The sequence below is a fragment of the Pelophylax lessonae genome (genome assembly GCF_965119305.1).
Source record: "Pelophylax lessonae genome assembly, chromosome: 5".
NCBI lineage: Eukaryota > Metazoa > Chordata > Amphibia > Anura > Ranidae > Pelophylax > Pelophylax lessonae.
This window is the reverse complement of record NC_138772.1, coordinates 210042802-210062914: the sequence shown is the minus strand read 5'-3', so window position 1 is coordinate 210062914 and position 20113 is coordinate 210042802. Positions and strand designations below refer to the sequence as shown.

Genomic DNA, 20113 nt, shown 5'->3' with positions numbered 1-20113 from the left:
AGTATGGGTTGTTGCATCGTGTGGCCAAGCCTGCTGAAGAAGTCGTTATGACGAAACGCGTCTGGGCGTGACCACGCAACACCCAACGCTGCCAGCAGCTCGAACTCTGCCCGGGAATCACCGCTCTCAGCGGTACACCAGGGAATCACTGAATGAGATTGCGCAGGCTAAGCAGTTCATATGCAGTTGTATTCACTGCTATTCAGCTGCTTGATGCTGTTTTATTCTGTGATATTTTAATTGTTTGTAAGTGCATTTAAGGAGCAGGGTTTTTTTTACGTAATAAAAGTTTAAGCAATATTACCCTGTGTAGCTTGTTTCCTTTTATGGATGGGAGAGTTATTGTATCCATTGTGACTTTGGATGAATAGGGAGATGTTAATACAAGGTATAAAACATTCAGAAATCTGGTGAGTGCAAGCTCTATTGGGGAGCGAATCACACGAGGCCTGGTGACAGTACACTCATATTGACTGCACGAGGACTAGAAGGACTGGATGTCTACTAACAACATCACGTCTGGATAGGACTGTATATTTGTGAAGGCACACAGTGTTTATCACACTGGATGAGCGCTGCTAATGTTTTTATTTTTTATGATTTGAAACATTTGTTGATATTTTATGATTATTATAGCAGCAGCTAGGGGTGCAAAGGAATATCATTATTATTTTAATTATTGTTGAGCATATTTTCCTCTGCTCCATGAGCTCTGGGTTTGGGGGATTTATTCACCTGTGTACAATATTTGTCCTGCACAACTACTAATGACAACTATGCATAAAACGTCCCTGAAAAAAACTGACATGCAAAATAATAAGCTGTGGTGATATAAAGGAAACAAATAAAGGTAGTTACAGTATGTATATCTGTGAATCTCAACATCCTTAAGAGGTTTTTTCCTTATAGTGTAGCAGATCATGTACTTTCTATATGTGTAGCACCACCTAGTGCCCCAGAAGAGGAGATTCACATCCACAAAGAAAATGGAATGTCACGTTTCATGTTGCAGCCATGTTAACTCAACCTAAAATCCAGGGAGTCACCATGTTTATTACTTCTCTCACCCTGTCTCCCTGCAGATACACATACAGGGATACAGATATCCCTAACTTTCATCGTCCAGAGACCTGACCCAGTCCTCTTTCCTGCTTAGTACAAGGCAACCTGCATTTTGCAAGACAGTCCTGAGATGATTTTATACTGTGTGTTAATATGTATTTTGAATTTTCATTACTGTCTCTAAAATGTTGCCAACATTTACATAGAGTACACTGTAAGCACTAAACAGAACATATTTTTGTATTATACACATTGCGATTCATTTTCAGTTTTTTGTTAAAATGGCACAGTACTGCTTCACATCTTGTGTATTTATTATTTTTTTTTAAATAAAGCAAGTGGCAGGGCTTCTCATACTCTGAAACTGCATGTACAGTAGTCCTGTGTGAATCAATGCAAAATTGAATGTTAATAGGCTATTTTCTCTCCAGGTTGAATGTTATTATTCATATAGAATAGAGTGAATCAAGAAAACACCACATTATGGCCACTAGATAGAGCTGACATACTGTACATAGTAAATATGTACTTGTACATAGTAAATATGTATTTGTTTCCTATGATTATCAGCGCCACCTAGTGGAGGTAGATGAAGTAATGAAGGGAAATCTCCCAAATGGGACACAGAGGGCGACAATAAATTTTACAGGGGTTATAACCCTTCCTTACTCTATCCAAAAAAAAATAAAATGTATTGCCTTTGGTTCTACTTTAATTTGTCTTACAGAATAATTGTACATACAGTTTCACAGGATACATAGCTCTTGCTTTTTTTTTTTTAATAAATACTAAATAATAATTAATAATAATAATAATAATTGATAATAATAATAATAGTAATACAAATGATAATGATTAATTAATGATTAATAAAAAATAGTATACTTATAAATATTATAAATAATAATAATCATAATAATAATTATTAATAATAATAATAATACTAATAAAAATAATATTATTAATAAATAAATAATAAATAAGTGTAATTTATGTTTGCTCAAATTCTTTGTGTATGGATGCTACAAATTACCATGTCTCTTGAACTTTTTACTAAGAATAATTCATATAGATATTATGTCTATAAACTGCCTGCATCCTGGAAGATATTCTGGGCATCTATTTTTATTTGCTAAGCGCACTGCACAACTTCCTATATATACCTAGCATCTTCTTTTTTGCTGTGCACATTTGTAAACTCCCTTTTCAAGCCACACCCAGCTTATGCCGCAATGCACGCTACTTCTTTATAACCCTATAAACAGTTGACATCTATACGTTTGTTTTTTAAGACTTTGGCTGCCTGCTACAATATGTAAAATATGAATTGGGGGTCACACAGACACACGGCTTGTATGAATTCACTTTCATCTCAGGAACTATTTACATGTGGACCCAGACCTTATTGGGATTTTGTTATGGGGGCTTCACATGTCTCACAAGCTTGCCCGTCTTTATCATTTTTGATTTGATAACCAAGGGCTAAAAGTGAGTTTTCTAAAGGACTCCATCATGTGTAGCTACACCCAAGGAGGCCATAAAAAGAGCTGATCCTGTAGAGAAAAATGACTTTTGAAATACAGTTTATGTGCTTTTTACTGTGAAAACTCTTAAGCCAGCACTTTGCGTGAAGCAAACCAAACGACATTAATGATCGTTCAGATTAATCATAGTAGTTACGCTATTAGCAAATAGTTATCATTGGAAAGGAACAAACTGAAAATGTCAAGCAAAATGGTTTCTTCGCAGACATGCTCGTGTACTTAAATGTGCAGCAAATGAAGCACACAGTTGACAGACTGAAGTAAAATAAATAGATTTTCAGATCACATTAAAGGTATAACAGAAAGATGCATCAGTAGATTTCTGCAAGCATAATTGTCATATTATTTTACCCAGCTGAACTACTATGATTTCTATTCAACCTCATCATTATTTCCAGCCTTTTCAAATCTACAAATTGATTTACGATCAGTTCACTGGCCTGTGAAACGTGGTGGAGTGCATTATCAACTACAGATAAAATACATCTACTGTGAACAGTGTTTTCATTGTTATCAAAATCTAGAACATAAATTGACAATTGTCAGTGCTTAAAACCTCTTTTTTGTGCTAATTAAGATATAAAGTCAAAAGAAAGGAAGATCTGGAATAGTATCCATCAAACCTGATAGATGTTTTTGGAATCGCATCTGGACTGTCAATCTGTGGCAACTCATCTGCTAAAATCTCTTCTGGGCTCCGAGGATCAGTAACAATTGCTGGCTTCTGTTTTTCTTTAAGATTTAGTCCACTGATGATTGTATTCCAAAGACTGTTCTGAGACTTAGACCCTAAAAAAGGCAAAAAGTATAAATGTTATCAATTTGAAAGGTCTTATCACACCTTTGTAACATTAACATTTTACTTATTTAGCTATACTCTAAATAATTATCTGTAGTCACATGCCTGTCCCAGACCATAATAATTATTTGTTTTTTTATTAGCCACTGGTTTAATAGGGAAAAAAACAGAAAAACAAACCCTTAGGCCTGATTCACATCTATGCAGGTTGGCGTTTGCATATTCTAGGTGCATTTTGCGTTTTTCAATACACGTTTTTGATCCATTGAAGTCCATGAAACCAAAAACCAGAAAAACCAGAAAAAAAGTCCCTGGCCCTTTCCATAAAATGCATAGGTGTGAAAGTGACCCATAGGAAACCATGCTAAATGGACTGCAGTGCGTTCCTGCAAAACCTAAAATGCACTAAAAAATGCATCAGTGTGAACCAGGCCTAATGAATTCCTTTATCTATGCAAGCAAAGTGCATGGAGAAATCCTTCCCGCTGTGGCATTGTATTCTGACAGTGGGACTCCTCTGCTGACAGAATACACTGATCGGCAGATGCAGCTCATTGTCTGCAGTAAACTGACAGTGAAAAGTATTCCAACATTACCATTTGACAGAAGTTGATTGTCAGATCAACTTCTGTAAAGTGGGAATGGCCATACATGGATCGATAATCAGCCAGTCCCTTCTGAACCAGATGAATTTTGATCCATCTATGGCCAGCTTTAGCTTACCCTCCTTATCAGCTATACCTTCCTTTTCACACATTGGGTTATTAGGGGCCTTTCCATTGCTTAAAAATGATCTGTTAGTCTTAAAATATGAAAAAGCTTACTACTGGACCAACTGGTTGAGGCTTTGATTTAATGCATATCATATACAGTATATTTTCTAGAAACTGTTATAACTGTTTAGTTGTTACCTTTACTATTGCTTAATAAAATCCTGTAAATGGGGAAAAATAAGTTCAAGATATCCTTGCACATTCCTTTAATTTAGGCTGAGCACACTAGGTGCTGTATATTGAGTTTAAAGAAGGGGGTGGCAACCTACGGCCTCTGAGCCGCGCCTGGCCCGCCCCGCTAAATGTCTTGCCCGCCACCGCTAAATGTCCGGCCCGTCAGTGCCCACGTGCACTCGGCCCATTTTCGCGCCTCTCTTCTTCTTTGTACAGCGGCTGGTATCACAGGGCTGGATGGGGGCGGGAACTGTTGGAGGTAAATTTTCACATTAATCAGCAATTGATTGGTTGCCAGGCAATCCTAGCAACCAATCACCAGCCTGTAATTGCGAAAAGCTACCTTTAGCAGTTCCAGCCCCCATCCAGCCCTGTGATACTGGCCGATCTCTGCTCTGCTGTACACCTGTGTAAGGTAGGAGACTTCTATCTACACGGTGTGTTTGTGTGGGGTGGGGTGCAGGGGGGCAGATGACACTATGGGGGTACAGAGATCACTACAGTGGAGGAGGGCTGCAGGGGACAGAGGACACTGCTTTGGGGGGCACAAGAAACTGCAATGGGGGAGGGGCAGAGGACACTATGGGAGTGATGTGAAGGGGGACAGAGGACACTGTTATGGGGGTACAGAGGACACTGCATTAGGGGGGCCCTATTACCCATTTCCCCTGGGGACAGGGACCTCTTCTCTTTTGGGGGCAGGGACCCCATCTCCCCTGCGGACAGGGACCCTATCACCCCTGGGGACAAGGACCCCTTTTCACCAGAGACTGGGACCCCTACTCCCCTGGGGATAGGGACCCCATCTCCCCTGGGGACAGGAACCCTATTACCCCTGGGGACAGGGACTCCATCTCCCCTAGGGACAGGCACCCCTTTTGACTTGGGAACAGGGACCCCATCACCCCTGGGGACAGGGACACCACTCCCCTGGGGATAGGGACTACTTCTCCATTAGGGACAAGAACCCCATCTCCCCTGGTGACAGGGACCCCTTCTGACTTGGGGACAGGAACCCTGTCTCCCCTGGGGACGGGGCTACCATCTCCCCAAGAATGAGGACCCCATCTCCCCTGGGAATGGGGACCCCATCTCCCTTAAGGGCAGGAACCCCCTTTTCCTTAGGGACAGGAACCCCATCTCCAGACCATGCTGGCTGGCAGGGCTGATGTCAACACCCTAGGGTGCCAGGATGAGGGAGGGGCAGTAAAATTTGAATCCCCAGCCACATGCCCCCTCAGGGTGAATGGCTTTGTATTAGTGAAGCACCTTAAAGTGAGGTAAACCTGTACTGTTATTATTACTATGGTAGCATTATTATTATCTTCCTTTACAGTGCCTTGCGAAAGTATTCGGCCCCCTTGAACTTTTCGACCTTTTGCAACATTTCAGGCTTCAAACATAAAGATACAAAACTGTAATTTTTTGTGAAGAATCAACAACAAGTGGGACACAATCATGAAGTGGAACGAAAATGATTGGATATTTCAAACTTTTTTAACAAATAAAAAACTGGAAAATTGGGCGTGCAAAATTATTCTGCCCCCTTAAGTTAAGCCCCTTTGCAGCGCCACCTTTTGCTGTAAGTCGCTTGGGGTATGTCTCTATCAGTTTTGCACATTGAGAGACTGAAATTTTTGCCCATTCCTCCTTGCAAAACAGCTCGAGCTCAGTGAGGTTGGATGGAGAGCGTTTGTGAACAGCAGTTTTTAGTTCTTTCCACAGATTCTTGATTGGACTCAGGTCTGGACTTTGACTTGGCCATTCTAACACCTGGATATGTTTATTTGTGAACCATTCCATTGTAGATTTTGCTTTATGTTTTGGATCATTGTCTTGTTGGAAGACAAATCTCCATCCCAGTCTCAGGTCTTTTGCAGACTCCATCAGGTTTTCTTCCAGAATGGTCCTGTATTTGGCTCCATCCATCTTTAACCATCTTCCCTGTCCCTGCAAAGAGAAGCAGGCCCAAACCATGATGCTGCCACCACCATGTTTGACAGTGGGGATGGTGTGTTCAGGGTGATGAGCTGTGTTGCTTTTACGCCAAACATAACGTTTTGCATTGTTGCCAAAAAGTTCGATTTTGATTTCATCTGACCAGAGCACCTTCTTCCACATGTTTGGTGTGTCTCCCAGGTGGCTTGTGGCAAACTTTAAACAACACTTTTTATGGATATGTTTAAGAAATGGCTTTCTTCTTGCCACTCTTCCATAAAGGCCAGATTTGTGCAGTATACGACTGATTGTTGTCCTATGGACAGAGTCTCCCACCTCAGCTGTAGATCTCTGCAGTTCATCCAGAGTGATCATGGGCCTCTTGGCTGCATCTCTGATCAGTCTTCTCCTTGTATGAGCTGAAAGTTTAGAGGGGCGGCCAGGTCTTCGTAGATTTGCAGTGGTCTAATACTCCTTCCATTTCAATATTATCGCTTGCACAGTGCTCCTTGGGATGTTTAAAGCTTGGGAAATCTTTTTGTATCCAAATCCGGCTTTAAACTTCTCCACAACAGTATCTCGGACCTGCCTGGTGTGTTCCTATTTCTTCATGATGCTCTCTGTGCTTTAAACGGACCTCTGAGACTATCACAGTGCGGGTGCATTTATACGGAGACTTGATTACACACAGGTGTATTCTATTTATCATCATTAGTCATTTCGGTCAACATTGGATCATTCAGATATCCTCACTAAACTTCTGGAGAGAGTTTGCTGCACTGAAAGTAAAGGGGCTGAATAATTTTGCATGCCCAATTTTTCAGTTTTTTATTTGTTAACAAAGTTTGAAATATCCAATAAATTTCGTTCCACTTCATGATTGTGTCCCACTTGTTATTGATTCTTCACAAAAAATTACAGTTTTATATCTTTATGTTTGAAGCCTGAAATGTGGCAAAAGGTCGCAAAGTTCAAGGGGGCCGAATAGTTTTGCAAGGCACTGTATTTGCAGGTGATTGCGGTGAGGTGCAAAATTTCAGTACAAAAAAGACTAGAAAGATAATTTTGGAGCACACAAACACAGTATATTACCCATTTTTTGGTAAATTAGAAATTATGAGGTTGCTTCAAATACATAGATACCCAATATATCAAGCTTTATATACAGTACACTATATTGTCAAAAGTATTCTCAACTCTTCTGGGAAGGCTGTCCACAAGGTTTAGGAATGTGCCTATGGGAATGTTTGATCATTCTTCCAGAAGCACATTTGTGAGTTCAGGCACTTATGTTGGACGAGAAGGCCAGGCATGCAGTCTCTGCTCTTATTTATCCCAAAGGTGTTCTATCGGGTTGAGGTCACGTCTCTGTGCAGGTCAATTAAGTTCCTTCACCCCAAACTTGCTCACCCATGTCTTTATGGAACTTGCTTTGTGCACTGGTCCAAATCGATTGGTGGAGGGGGTTCCCTTCACTGGAATGCGCCAGCATACTAAGACACTTTGGACAATTTTATGCTTCCAACTTTGTGGGAACAGTTTGGGAGTGGCCCCTTCCTGTTCCAACATGACTGTGCACTAGTTCACAAAGCAAGGTCTATAAAGACAAGTTTGGGGTGGGGGAAGTAGACGGGTCTGCACAGGGTCCGGACTTCAACCTGATAGAACACCTTTGGGATGAATTAGAGGGGAGACTGCAAGCCGGGCCTCCTCATCCAACATCAGTGCCTGACCCCACAGTGCTCTTCTGGAAAAATGGTCAAACATTCCCATAGACACGCTCCTAAACCTTGTGGACAGCCTTCTCAGAAGAGTTGAAGCTGTTATAGCTGCAAAGGGTGGGCTAGCCCAATATTGAACCCTACAGACTAAAACTGGGCTGCCATTATTGTTCATGTGCGTGTAAAGGCAGGCATCCCAATACTTTTGACAATATAGTATATATACATGTGCTTGCAAAATGACAATGGACTTTCACACCCTCTATTTTCTATAGGTGGTGCCTTAAAAGCCCTTCGGGTTATCAGTTTAGAGTTAACTATCAATATTTCCTATTAATGCTCTCACTGTGTAGCAAATATGTAGCACATGTAGGCACGCCCAACAGGTGCATTTACATTAGTGTGTGTGGGCACGTGGGTGGACTATCATTTTTTTTTTTTTTTTTTAAGAGTTCAAGTACTTGAGTGCAATGTTATTTTTTTAATTTTGTTCCACTAAAACTTTATTTATATCACATAGGGGCCAAAAAGTCCCCTATGTGATAAAGTTTTTATAAGAAGTTTGTTTTAATGAGACAGGAAGAGTCTCACCTGCCTTATCACTGAAATTAATGGAGTGCACATCACACTCTATAAACTTCTTTCTTTTTACACGCTGCTTCAGAGGTTATGCTAGGGGAGATCAGCGAATGGAAGTTCACTGGCCTCCTTCCCCTTTACCCAGTGATACCTGTTATGCAGGTTCTGGGGCCACAGATGAGACAGCCGCCATTAGAAAGTTGACAGTCATAATATGAAGTGTGTGTAAGGCCAGGTTCACACTAGCTACGGCCATGGCTTGCAGCAGGGGGTCTGATATGTCAGTATTCTCAGTTTCAGGTGTGAATCAGGTCCAAATTTTTGCCTGAATTTGGACCTGAAATGGAGCCAAAGACCCATAGAACCCTTTTCCATTGCGGACCGAGGCCACCCCAGAGCTGCGTGAACCTGCTCCCTTGAGACCTGGTAACAGTCTCCTGTCATGCGAATTGAATGCGGGGAAACCATTCAATTGAATGCGGGGAAACCATTCAAGTGTGAACCCAGCCTAAATCTTTCAGCGGGCGCTGCCTTATGACATATTGCAGTAGCCTTAAAAGGGTTAAAGCCCTAAGAAAGTATAAAATAGAAACACCAGTGCAATATAAGAGGTAGAGATGATTTTTATCTTGAAATAAATATTGGAGTTATTTGAGAGACAATATTCATAAAAATTGTACAGTGCCTAGACAGTATATAAGCAGCATGGTTTTATCCTAAAATAAACATTAGTATGTTATCAACAATAGGACAATAGCAGCAAATATTGTACAGTGGTTGGATAGTATGTAAACAACTTATTAAGCCTCTGTTCACATTAGGTCGCTCCGACTTAGGGGGCGACCTGTGAAGTCGCGTGCAGCGTGACTTCGGCGCGACTTGCACAGACTTCATAGAATGAATGTCTATGCAAGTCACCTCCAGGTCGCGCCGAAGTAGTACAGGACCCTTTTTCTAAGTCAGAGCGACTTGTGTCGCTCCTATTAGAACGGCTCCTGTACTACACAGTGGGAGCGTGAGGACCGCGACTTGTCAGGCTGACAAGTCGCCTGACAAGTCGAATCAATGTGAATGCGGTGTAAGACTACAATGTAAGAGGAAGAGACAAAGCAAATCTTATCTTGAAATAAACATGAGGTTGTATTGTTTCTGAGCCAAAAGTCACAAATATTGTACAGTGGCTGCACAGTACCTAAGCAGCTTGATAAGGCAGCAATATAAGAGGTAGAGGTGAGGCAGATTTTGAAAAAACAATTATTGTCTCTCAAACAATACAGTCTAGTCAGAAATGTTGTACAGTGACCGAACAGCACCTAATTCCACAATAGAAGGTGATGCGAAGTAGGTTGTATCTTGAAATAAACATTAGAGTGTATAGCTACAAGTATTGTACATTGGCCGGACAATATGTAAGCAGCTTGGGTAGGCCACAATATAACGGGGACAGTATGGCAGTTTGTTTCTTGAAATGTAGGATTTTGCTGATACTTCCTCACAACAACCTGAGGCTGAGCTGACCCTTAAGCATGGTATGGAGTTGATTCATTCATGTCAAATCACCCTTACTGCTAAGATAGATTTGATTAAAGAAGACCTATCTATCCTTAAACATGATATGCAAACAATCCAGGGTAGGATGACAGAACAGCGCAATAGTGATGTGAAGGATCCCATACACGTCGATGTCCCCTCTTTACAACAATCTGCTATAGACCATGCCTCCAAATTGAGTGACCTGGAGGACAGAATTAATAGCTTACATTTTATTGACTTTCCAGAGGAGTCAGAGGGCAAAGATCTGGAATACTTTATAGAGACTTGGCTTAAGTCTACGATGTCATCCTATACTTTCTCTGCTCTTTTTGCCATTGAATGGGCTCACCGGGTACTATTACTCCCACTATGCTCAGGTGTCCCGCCTAGACTCCTTTTTAAGGGCCTGCATTTCAGGTATAAAGAACAAATTCACTTTGGGCGAACTAAAATATAATGGGAACACTATCTCCATCTTCCCTGATTTTTCTGCAGCCACACAAAAACAACGGGCCGCCTTTACCACGGTCAAATGGAGGCTACCTCATAAGAATTTGCCTTACAGTATGCTCTATCCAGCCAAACTCTGAGTAGTCAGTGGCGGGAAGGTGCAGTTTTTCACCACACCTGAGGATGCCTCCAAATGGCTTGATGGCCTGGCCTGATGTCTTGGACCTCCCTGCTTGTGTCTGTCTTACCTCCTTTTTATGTTGTGGGACAGTTGCTATTCCCCCTGTTGATTACGCCTGTCTAAAATATTGCAACTGAGGTCCAGTGTGTTTCACCTTTTAGTTCTGGCGCAAACTTAAAAGCAGGATTTACCCTGCAGCAAACATTAGAAATTTGTTAGCTGAGGTCCAGCTTCAGAAACTTTGGGGGAGATTTTACAAAGCTGGTGCACACAACAGAATCTGATTCAGCTGTGCATGGTAACCAATCAGCTTCTAGGTTTTATTGTTAAAGCTTAATTAAACAAGCTGAAGTTAGAAGCTGATTGGTTCCTATGCACAGCTGCAATCACAGTAGCGTACAAATAGTATGCAAAAAAAGTACTAAAAAGTGCAGTATGATAATTCCAAACATCAGATAAGTGCTTCAGTATGGAGATATCCTTTTTAGTCTTTACCACTAGTGCTCAAGTGGTAGCTATAAACTCACCAGAGGAGTTTGACCCCTTTTTACAGTAAGATCTAAAATCACCTTTAATCCAGTAGGAATTCCTCAGCTGCAACCTCTCCCCTCATTTTCTCCATTATCCTTACCATGCCCTGTTTCTCTGGTCTGCCCCCAGTGCCCTGTCCCTCTGGTCTGTCATCCATGGCCTGTCACTCTGGTCTGTCATCCGTGGCCTGTCCCTTTGGTCTGTCAATGGCGGCCTGTACCTCTGGTCTCTCTGATCAGCATTGCCACCTCGCTGAAGGAAGTAGATCTATCTATCTACTGGCAACATCAAAGCATAGTAAAACTGTTACATGGACGACTCGGATAACATATAAATTATATTCTATTTCTAATGACAAACTGGGCATCTCATGTCAAATATTAAATATGTGATACAGTCTAAAATGCTCGGACCTATTTTTTATCCCAGTCCAGGCCTGTTTCTCATCCTCAAGATGTAATTACACACCAGGAGCTTCAGGCATAAAGGGTCCCACCTCTCCAGCCAAGCTTCCATAGGCAACTTTCTTTCCGGCAATTTTCCTTATGACCCTGGGCCCATAGCACATGCTGAGGCCTAGGAGCAGTAGTTCTCTGAAACACATTCACACAGGCCCTCTCTCAGGGGAAAGGTCACAGGAGAGGCTAGATAAAGACTGATCAGATCCTCCTAAATATATATCTTTTCCCCAGCCACACCTTATGGGACAACCTCCCAGGGATTGCCTTAGGTCAGAAAACTGTTCATGATCCAGTGACTGATCCTTCCACACTATTTCAGGAAGCAGGCAGAAGCATTCAAGCACCATGTATAAAAGAGAAGTATGGCTTTTGGGTTTTTTGAGTATTATACTTACCTAGGTTGATGCAGCATTGGTCCAATGCTGTATCTTTCCCCCGACGCCTCTGCACTGAGAATCGAGCGATCGGATACCGCAGATCGCTCAGTTCTGACAGCTCTTCGCTCTGCCTCCTCCTTGCTCACTGGAGCCCTGAGCTGTGGAGGGGCAGGGAGCGACCGGTTCAGGCTCTCAGCGGCCTGCTGGGAGGCTGAGCCGGGTGTCAGTCCAGCCACCTGGCAGATCCCGACTTCCATTGTCGCGATGATGTGATGCCTGCACTGATATCCGTGATGTCAGCAAAGAGCAGACTTCAGTCCACTCTCTGCTGAAAACGGGTAGCAGGAGTGCAAAACGAATTGCACTTCTGTGATCCTATACGAGATGTACAGCCAATCTAGCTTTGGCTCTACATCGCCTTTAAGGAAAGCCAGAACAGACCTGAAAAATGAATTGTCGCTCAGCTGGCTACATCAGGGCTATATATTACAATTATCCAGTTCAGGGCAAGAGCACTAAATATATCTTTAGAGAGACCCCCAGCTGTATCTTTATGACAGCATAAGTACAAAGAGAGTGTAAGCCAGCTTTCTCCTTCCCACCCCGATGATCATCTTGGGTAGGTTATAAGATGCTTTTACGTTCTTCACAGTTTCAATCAAATAAACTTGGTGCCAGTACTGATATTGCAACAGGCCCTAAGTATTGTTATTGAGGAGCATTATAGTATGTCTTCAAAGAGACTTTTTCCTCTTTTATCCTCTGCCTAGACAAACACAATAATGACTTTTATCGCGTCAAACTTCATTCTATTGCAATAAATAAGTGCACTGCTTCAAAAAAAAGTGGGACAGCCTTAAACAGAGAGCCAAAATATATAGAGTATATGCCAGTCAATGCCAAATTCTCCTGAATTTTTTCCTGAAATACTAAATCCCTATTATACTAAAATAAATAAAAGCCATATTTCGTAAAATAATTAAATATTTACAGTAGCTTTCTTTACAATATGGTACAATACCGTGTTCCATATTGTAATTAGTTAATTTAAATGCCCTTATTTTTATGATCCTAATTACTGGCAATATCTGCTTTGTTTTTCTTTTTTTTTTTAAATAACATTTCCAGTGCTCTAAGATCTTTCTTTACTGCAAGACTTATAGTGCCATCGTGTGGTAATATGTAATAATGCTACCACAACTGGAAATCTTGCATGTATCTCTGAGGTTGGTATTCAGAATTTTTACTACTACATTTTTTTTACCAAACATTTTGTACCTGATGCTGTATGTGATAATACTTAACACTAGTGTACATGTGTTGTTGTCTAAAAATCATTAGTTCAACCAGTAGTGTACATTTCGTCAATGAAAATAGCTTTCATCAGCTGCATGTTTTCAGGGAGGAAAACTAAACGAAAATAAAATTCAGCTTCAATTCAAATGACTAAAATTTGACCAAAACTAAAATGGCATAGTCTAAAGACTATGATTAAAACTAAATTGAAATTTGACGACAAAATTACCACTGTGACCAGTATCTGGCTAGACCAAGATGAATTCAGCAGGGAACAAAGTGGAACACTAGCCTTTTTTTTATATATAGAATGGACTAAGGATTAATATCTACCCAAAAGAGGCCACAGAGAACAATATGATACTGATCTCTCCCTGTTCAAAACTATAAAATAGTTGACTGGAGTAACACAGAATCGTTGTTCTTGTGACAAAGAAAAAAAAAGAAATTTTAGCTTTAGAACCAATGCTCTTACTATTAGGAGCTCCTAAGAGCTCTTGCTCTTAGTATCTGAAAGCTGGTGTAGTCTAGAAAAGGTGTAAAAAGCCATGCGACTCCTGTCTAATCCTTGTCCCTTTTTATGCCTCTGAATTTTAACACAGCATGGCTACATGGCCACATGGGTCGTGGGTTCTGTCCAACACTTGGAGTTTTCAGGCTATACCCCACTGTATACTTGAAAAACTCTGTTTGGAGGCAAAGTTGTTCAGTCATCATAACATAACACCTATTCTCCGCCCTAACTTACTCAGCCATCCCAGCCCTCATCATTACGCAGGTAAAAAGTCTGTTGGGACAGGCAGTCTGCAGTTCTACACCATTGTCACTAACTTATACAGGAGGCCATGTTCTTTTGCAGCTGAGTAACTGTATTGCCCCTGGAGAAATACCATTGCAACAAGTATTATGGGAGATGTAGGACAAGCGGCATTGCCCTTATGGGGAGGAAACTACAATCCCAATGGAGCGTGGTGCTCTAAACAGGAAGAGTGATGAGAACTTTGTGGGCTGCTTGGCGTAGATTGTGGTATTTTAGCACCAGACTGGAGAGGAAGCAGCATGTCCAGGGGAGAGTGCTAAGGCACTGGGCACTCACGCACCAGAGCAGCCCCGTCGCTATGTCTGCAGCCTTGCAGAATTTGGGCAGCCGGTTAGCATCAGTACTTGCAGCATTGTCAAGCGGGTTTGGCAGTTAACTTCTTCCACTGCAGCTATCCAGAGTGGGTTCACCGGAGCACATGCCACCATCCCAAGAGGGGCCCCTCCATCGTTGTAACCCACTTCTGAAGTGCAGGGCCGGTGATAGGGTTCTTAATCTGTCAAACATTGCATATTGCAAAACTTATTGAGACCTCAGTTACTCAGCTTGCTACTAGGCTCATCAGGCACCATTTTACCTAGCTTTACACAGCTGAGAGGAGATACCTCACCTACTCTTGAATACCTCATCATTTGGGCTCCAGCCTATCCCTCCTAGTATCTGTTACTGTTAAACCTTGTTCAAGAACCTCCAACCAGAACCATTCAACAAATCTCGACTACCTATAATTGAGGGGGCCATCAGAAGCTACCTAGTCACGTCACTAGTGGACCACCATACAAGCTCCAACCACACCAGCAGGAAGCAAATATTTTTTCCTCTTGTTTTTTTTTTATGCTGAAGGTAATTCCTCCCTACTTGGAGGATCTCATAGACTTTAAAAGAAAAGTATGGGTTTGGATTTTTTTCCCTAATCGTAATTATCTAGGTGAATGCAGCATTGTTCCCCCGCCGGCTCTAACACTGAGATTTAAGCGAACTTACACCGCTGATCACTCGGTTCTCTGTGCTCTCTGAGCAGAGAGCTGGTGACCGTCAGTCATCCCTCTCTGCCCCCCCCCCCCCCCTGTGCTCACTGGAGCACTGGGCTGTGGAGAGAGTGGGAGCAGCCAGCTCAGGCTCTCAGCAGCTCTCTGAGAGGCTAAGCCAGGTGCCGGTCCAGGCATGTGGATGGATCCCAACTTTATTGCCGTGATTTTGCTTGAGCCTGGACCGGCTCTGTGACATCAGCCAACAATGGGCTGCTTTAGATGTGCAAATAGAAATCAGGTGCGCTAACCCAAAAACATGTACATACTGTAGCACAGCATATAAACCTATACATGTAGGTGATAAAAACAAAGTATATCAGAATAAATTTGACAAGTGTAAATCAAAAAGTGAGTCAAGTGAATCACCAGTGTGTCTCAAACAATAGTGTCCAAAAGAATGTGATAAACAGTCCAATTGATAATAAATCCAGAAATTCATGCTGTAAACACAATTTAACTCAGAAAGGTGCAAGCCACGTGATAGAAAGGTTCAGCGTCCCACCACCAGCTTAGCTCCTTACCAGACGATGGAAATATAAGGGCATATAAGGATATCCCTGCTCCAGAGATCATGCAGCTGCAAGAGGATTCCAAGTCACCCAGGTGACACTGTTACACACAGGTAGTATCTAGACCACAGGTGTCAAACACAAGGCCCGTGGGCCGATTTCGGCCCCCCAGGCCATTTCATGTGGCCCTCGCACCTCCCCTGGTCGCTGCCCCCACCTTGTCCCTGTAGTCGGCAGCAGGGAGGACAGAACTCCTTTGCCAGATCCTGTACTCCTCTGTGCAGCTGCAGAAAGGCTCATATTTGCCCACTCCCCCTTTTCAGAAGTCCGCAGCAGAGAGGAGGGCAGAACTCCTCCTGCAGATCCTTCACCTCCCTGTGCAGCTACAACACCACCTTGCTTTTGCCTCCCCTGGTCTCAGCATTCAGCAGACTCTGGAAGCGGACTCCAGCCCTCCTCTGGTTCTCCTCCAGACCCTGCACTTCTTCCCAGATCCACTCGCATCTTCTTTCTGGCAGCAGCACAAGATAAGGGGGTGCATTGTGATGTAAGGAAGGGTAGGTGACTCTTGACTTCTGATGGTGGGGGGGGGCGGGGTTCTTGACATCTCATGTAAAGGTGTAAGGGGGCATGGGGTGCTCTGGACATCTAATCTTACAGATATAACCGGCCCTTTGAGGGTAACCATAATGCTGATGCGGCCCGCAATGAATATGAGTTTGACACCCCTGATCTAGACTCTTACCAGACAGAACATAGACGCAAGCCTGGAACTATCCTGTAATGTGGTCCTGCATGGAATCACTGTACGGTGGATGGCTGTTAGGATCTCGGGTGTCTTTTACCTCAACAGTAAGGGGACACAACAGAGGGGACCACCATGGTGCATTATCCAACAGTAATTTATTAAATCAGAAGGAAAAGCACTTACAATATCGTAGACAATATTCATAGGGTTCCCTTAGAGATGAAGCAGGTAACGGTGGCCGCCTGCAGTGCGGACCGCCGTATTGGTCTATTCGTGATGACGCGGCGCCTCCTCTCAGACGCGTTTCCCCCGATTGGGCATCCACTGAGATAGGAGGTGGAACCCGCGTCATCACTTACGCCCTTAAATGTTAGCTCAGACAAGTACTTCCGGTGTCTGCAACGTCAGTACTTTGCCCCATGGACTCTCGGCCAGTAAATTTCATTGGCCAGACGTCGGATTATCCACATTGGATTTTCTATCATCCAATTGGATATCGGCTTTACTACCTAACAGGGCATACTTTGCGGACACCGGAAATGCTCTCTTTTTTACTCATTTGCATATGCGATGTGTTATCTAGACTAGATATAGGAAATCATGTGGTACAAATACTTCCGGTGAACGGCTTGATTTTTTCGCATTGGGCATATTCTGAATCAAGCTTCTTGATGTTTATTAGGAAGCTTCTGAATATGAGAATAAAGTGCCCTATTGTGGAAAATCCGACGTCTGACCAATGAAATTTACTGGCTGAGAGTCCGTGGGGCAAAGTACTGACGTTGCAGACACCGGAAGTACTTGTCTGAGCTAACATTTAAGGGCGGAAGTGATGACGCGGGCTCCACCTCCTATCTCAGTGGATGCCCAATCAGGGGAAACGCGTCTGAGAGGAGGCGCCGCGTCATCACGAATAGACCGATACGACGGACCGCACTGCAGGCGGCCACCGTTACCTGCTTCATCTCTAAGGGAACCCTATGAATATTGTCTACGATATTGTAAGTGCTTTTCCTTCTGATTTAATAAATTACTGTTGGATAATGCACCATGGCGGTCCCCTCTGTTGTGTCCCCTTACTGTTGAAGTAAAAGACACCCGAGATCCTAACAGCCATCCACCGTACAGTGATTCCATGCAGGACCACATTACAGGATAGTTCCAGGCTTGCGTCTATGTTCTGTCTGGTAAGAGTCTAGATACTACCTGTGTGTAACAGTGTCACCTGGGTGACTTGGAATCCTCTTGTAGCTGCATGATCTCTGGAGCAGGGATATCCTTATATGCCCTTATATTTCCATCGTCTGGTAAGGAGCTAAGCTGGTGGTGGGACGCTGAACCTTTCTATCACGTGGCTTGCACCTTCCTGAGTTAAATTGTGTTTACAGCACGAATTTCTGGATTTATTATCAATTGGACTGTTTATCACATTCTTTTGGACACTATTGTTTGAGACACACTGGTGATTCACTTGACTCACTTTTTGATTTACACTTGTCAAATTTATTCTGATATACTTTGTTTTTATCACCTACATGTATATGTTTATATGCTGTGTTATGTACATGTTTTTGGGTTAGCGCACCTGATTTCTATTTGCACATCTTATTCATATTCACTCTAAGGTAGCAGAATACCCATATTTGAATCAGCGCACTTTTTTCACATATTTAACAATGGGCTTTAGCCTGCTGTCTGCAGAAAATGAGTCACAGGAGTGCAGAATGAACTGCACACTTGTGATCCATAGAAGTACAGCCCATGAGCTTTGGCTTTACTTCTCCTTTAACCATATAGCCATGTTCTCATTTATTTAAGTCCTGCAGGCAGTTTAGGACCTGCCAGATTCAAACTCAGGACCTAAGGCATAGTTTCTAGGGTTTATATTTTTCTGCATTTGGCTGTCCTTATACTGGCCTGGTTACAGCCGAAGCTAGTCGAAGGAAAATCTGGGCCTGGTCCCCTACAGTGGAATTCCTTGTGCCCAATGGTGATTTAGAAGTGCTCTGTATAGGAAACTGTATTATTTTATCTTTGTTATAGTTTGTACTATTCTGCCTTATTATGTTTCAAAGGACTCATCAAACCAGCGGCTCCTCAGGGGGTGGGCTACATAGGATAACTGTATTGAACATTGTCAGCATTTAAGGCACACTGGGCATCAAAAATGCCAAATTGCCTCTAAATGTCCCTCCATGTTAGCCCATGGGGTTGATTTACTAAAGGCAAATATACTGTGCACTTGCGCCAGAGCTTAGTAAATTTGGTAAAGCTTCACTTTGCAAAGAATACCCATTCACATGCAAGGAAAAAAAAAAAAAAGCATTTTTGCTTGTAAATGATTGGATGATAGAAATAAGCAGAGCTTCCCCTCATTTCAGAGCTTCCCCTCAGATCTAAAGCAAATGTATTTAAAGTGCACCTGCAGTGTACAGTATAGGCAGGAGCATTTAGAGGCAGAAAGAAAACATCACTTGCGCGTTCAGAAGAGAATCGATACAGCAGAAAAAAATGCTGAGCGCGTGTAAATGCACCTAAGCTCTAGGAGCGTTTAACACTTGAGAGTTCATTCAAAATGCAACAGCACTAAAAGCTGAAAATTGGCCTGGGCAGGAAGGGGGTGAAAGTGCCCGGTATTGAAGTGGTTAAAATAATACAGTGCCATATCGCAAAAAATGGCCTGGGCATTAAGGGGGTAAAACCTTCCAGTCCAGAAGTGGTTAAACGCCACAGCCTACCTGAGTATTGTTGCTGACTATACCTTTATAACTAAAGTGTACCCATCTCCTGATGGCTACATCCAGCAGGATAATGCACCATATCACAAAACTTGAATCATCTCACCACTGGTTTCTTGAACATGACAATGAGCTCACTGTACTCCAGTGGCCTCTACAGTCAGCTGCGTGATGCTATTATGTCACTTTGAACCAAAATTTCTGAGGAATGTTTCTAACACCTTGTTGAATCTATGCCATGGAGAATTAAGGGAGTTCTGAAGGCAAAAGGGGGTCCAACCCAATACTAGCAGGGCGTACCCAATAAAGTGGCCAGTGAGTGTATACCTGTATATATATATGTATATATAAATATATATATATATATATATATACAGTATATACACACACACACACACAGTAGATACACACACATTCGCTTATTAATCCTGCAAAAATGTGCCAGTGTATTGTGGCTACATATTTTTGTAATACTGATATCCTCAACTACATAGTTGAATACATTCCTAAAAACTAGTATTTTCCTGCAACAGGAAAAATAGTAAAGCTTATCACAAGCTGTGAAAGGAACGTGTGTGCGTCCCTTTGCCTAATGCAGGAATCTACAGGACATGGGGAGAACAAGTGTTATATAAGTGATAGAAAGTGGTTCTGTCCTGTAGTACAGTATTTAGATAAATTCCTACAAACTAATGTAATACATAAAAAAGCTTATTTAAAAAACACTAAGAATTTTTTACAGCTTTTAAAAGGAATGTCACTACCAGATCATTTAGAGGTATTTTTAGTTACCGTAGATGTATCATCGCTATACATGATTAATTTATTTAGCACGAGGATGTACTATT

The 20113-nt window shown here is 42.3% G+C and overlaps 1 protein-coding gene across 2 annotated transcripts in view; it reads right to left on the bottom strand.

The window, feature by feature from the left end:
• PDE1C (phosphodiesterase 1C) overlaps positions 1-20113 on the bottom strand; it is an 899304-nt gene that overhangs the window by 663717 nt on the left and 215474 nt on the right. For both annotated transcript variants that reach the window (XM_082258063.1, XM_082258064.1), the window contains exon 3: positions 3230-3395. In XM_082258063.1, coding sequence (XP_082114189.1) covers positions 3230-3395 — 166 coding nt within the window. The remainder of the gene's footprint in view (positions 1-3229; positions 3396-20113) is intronic.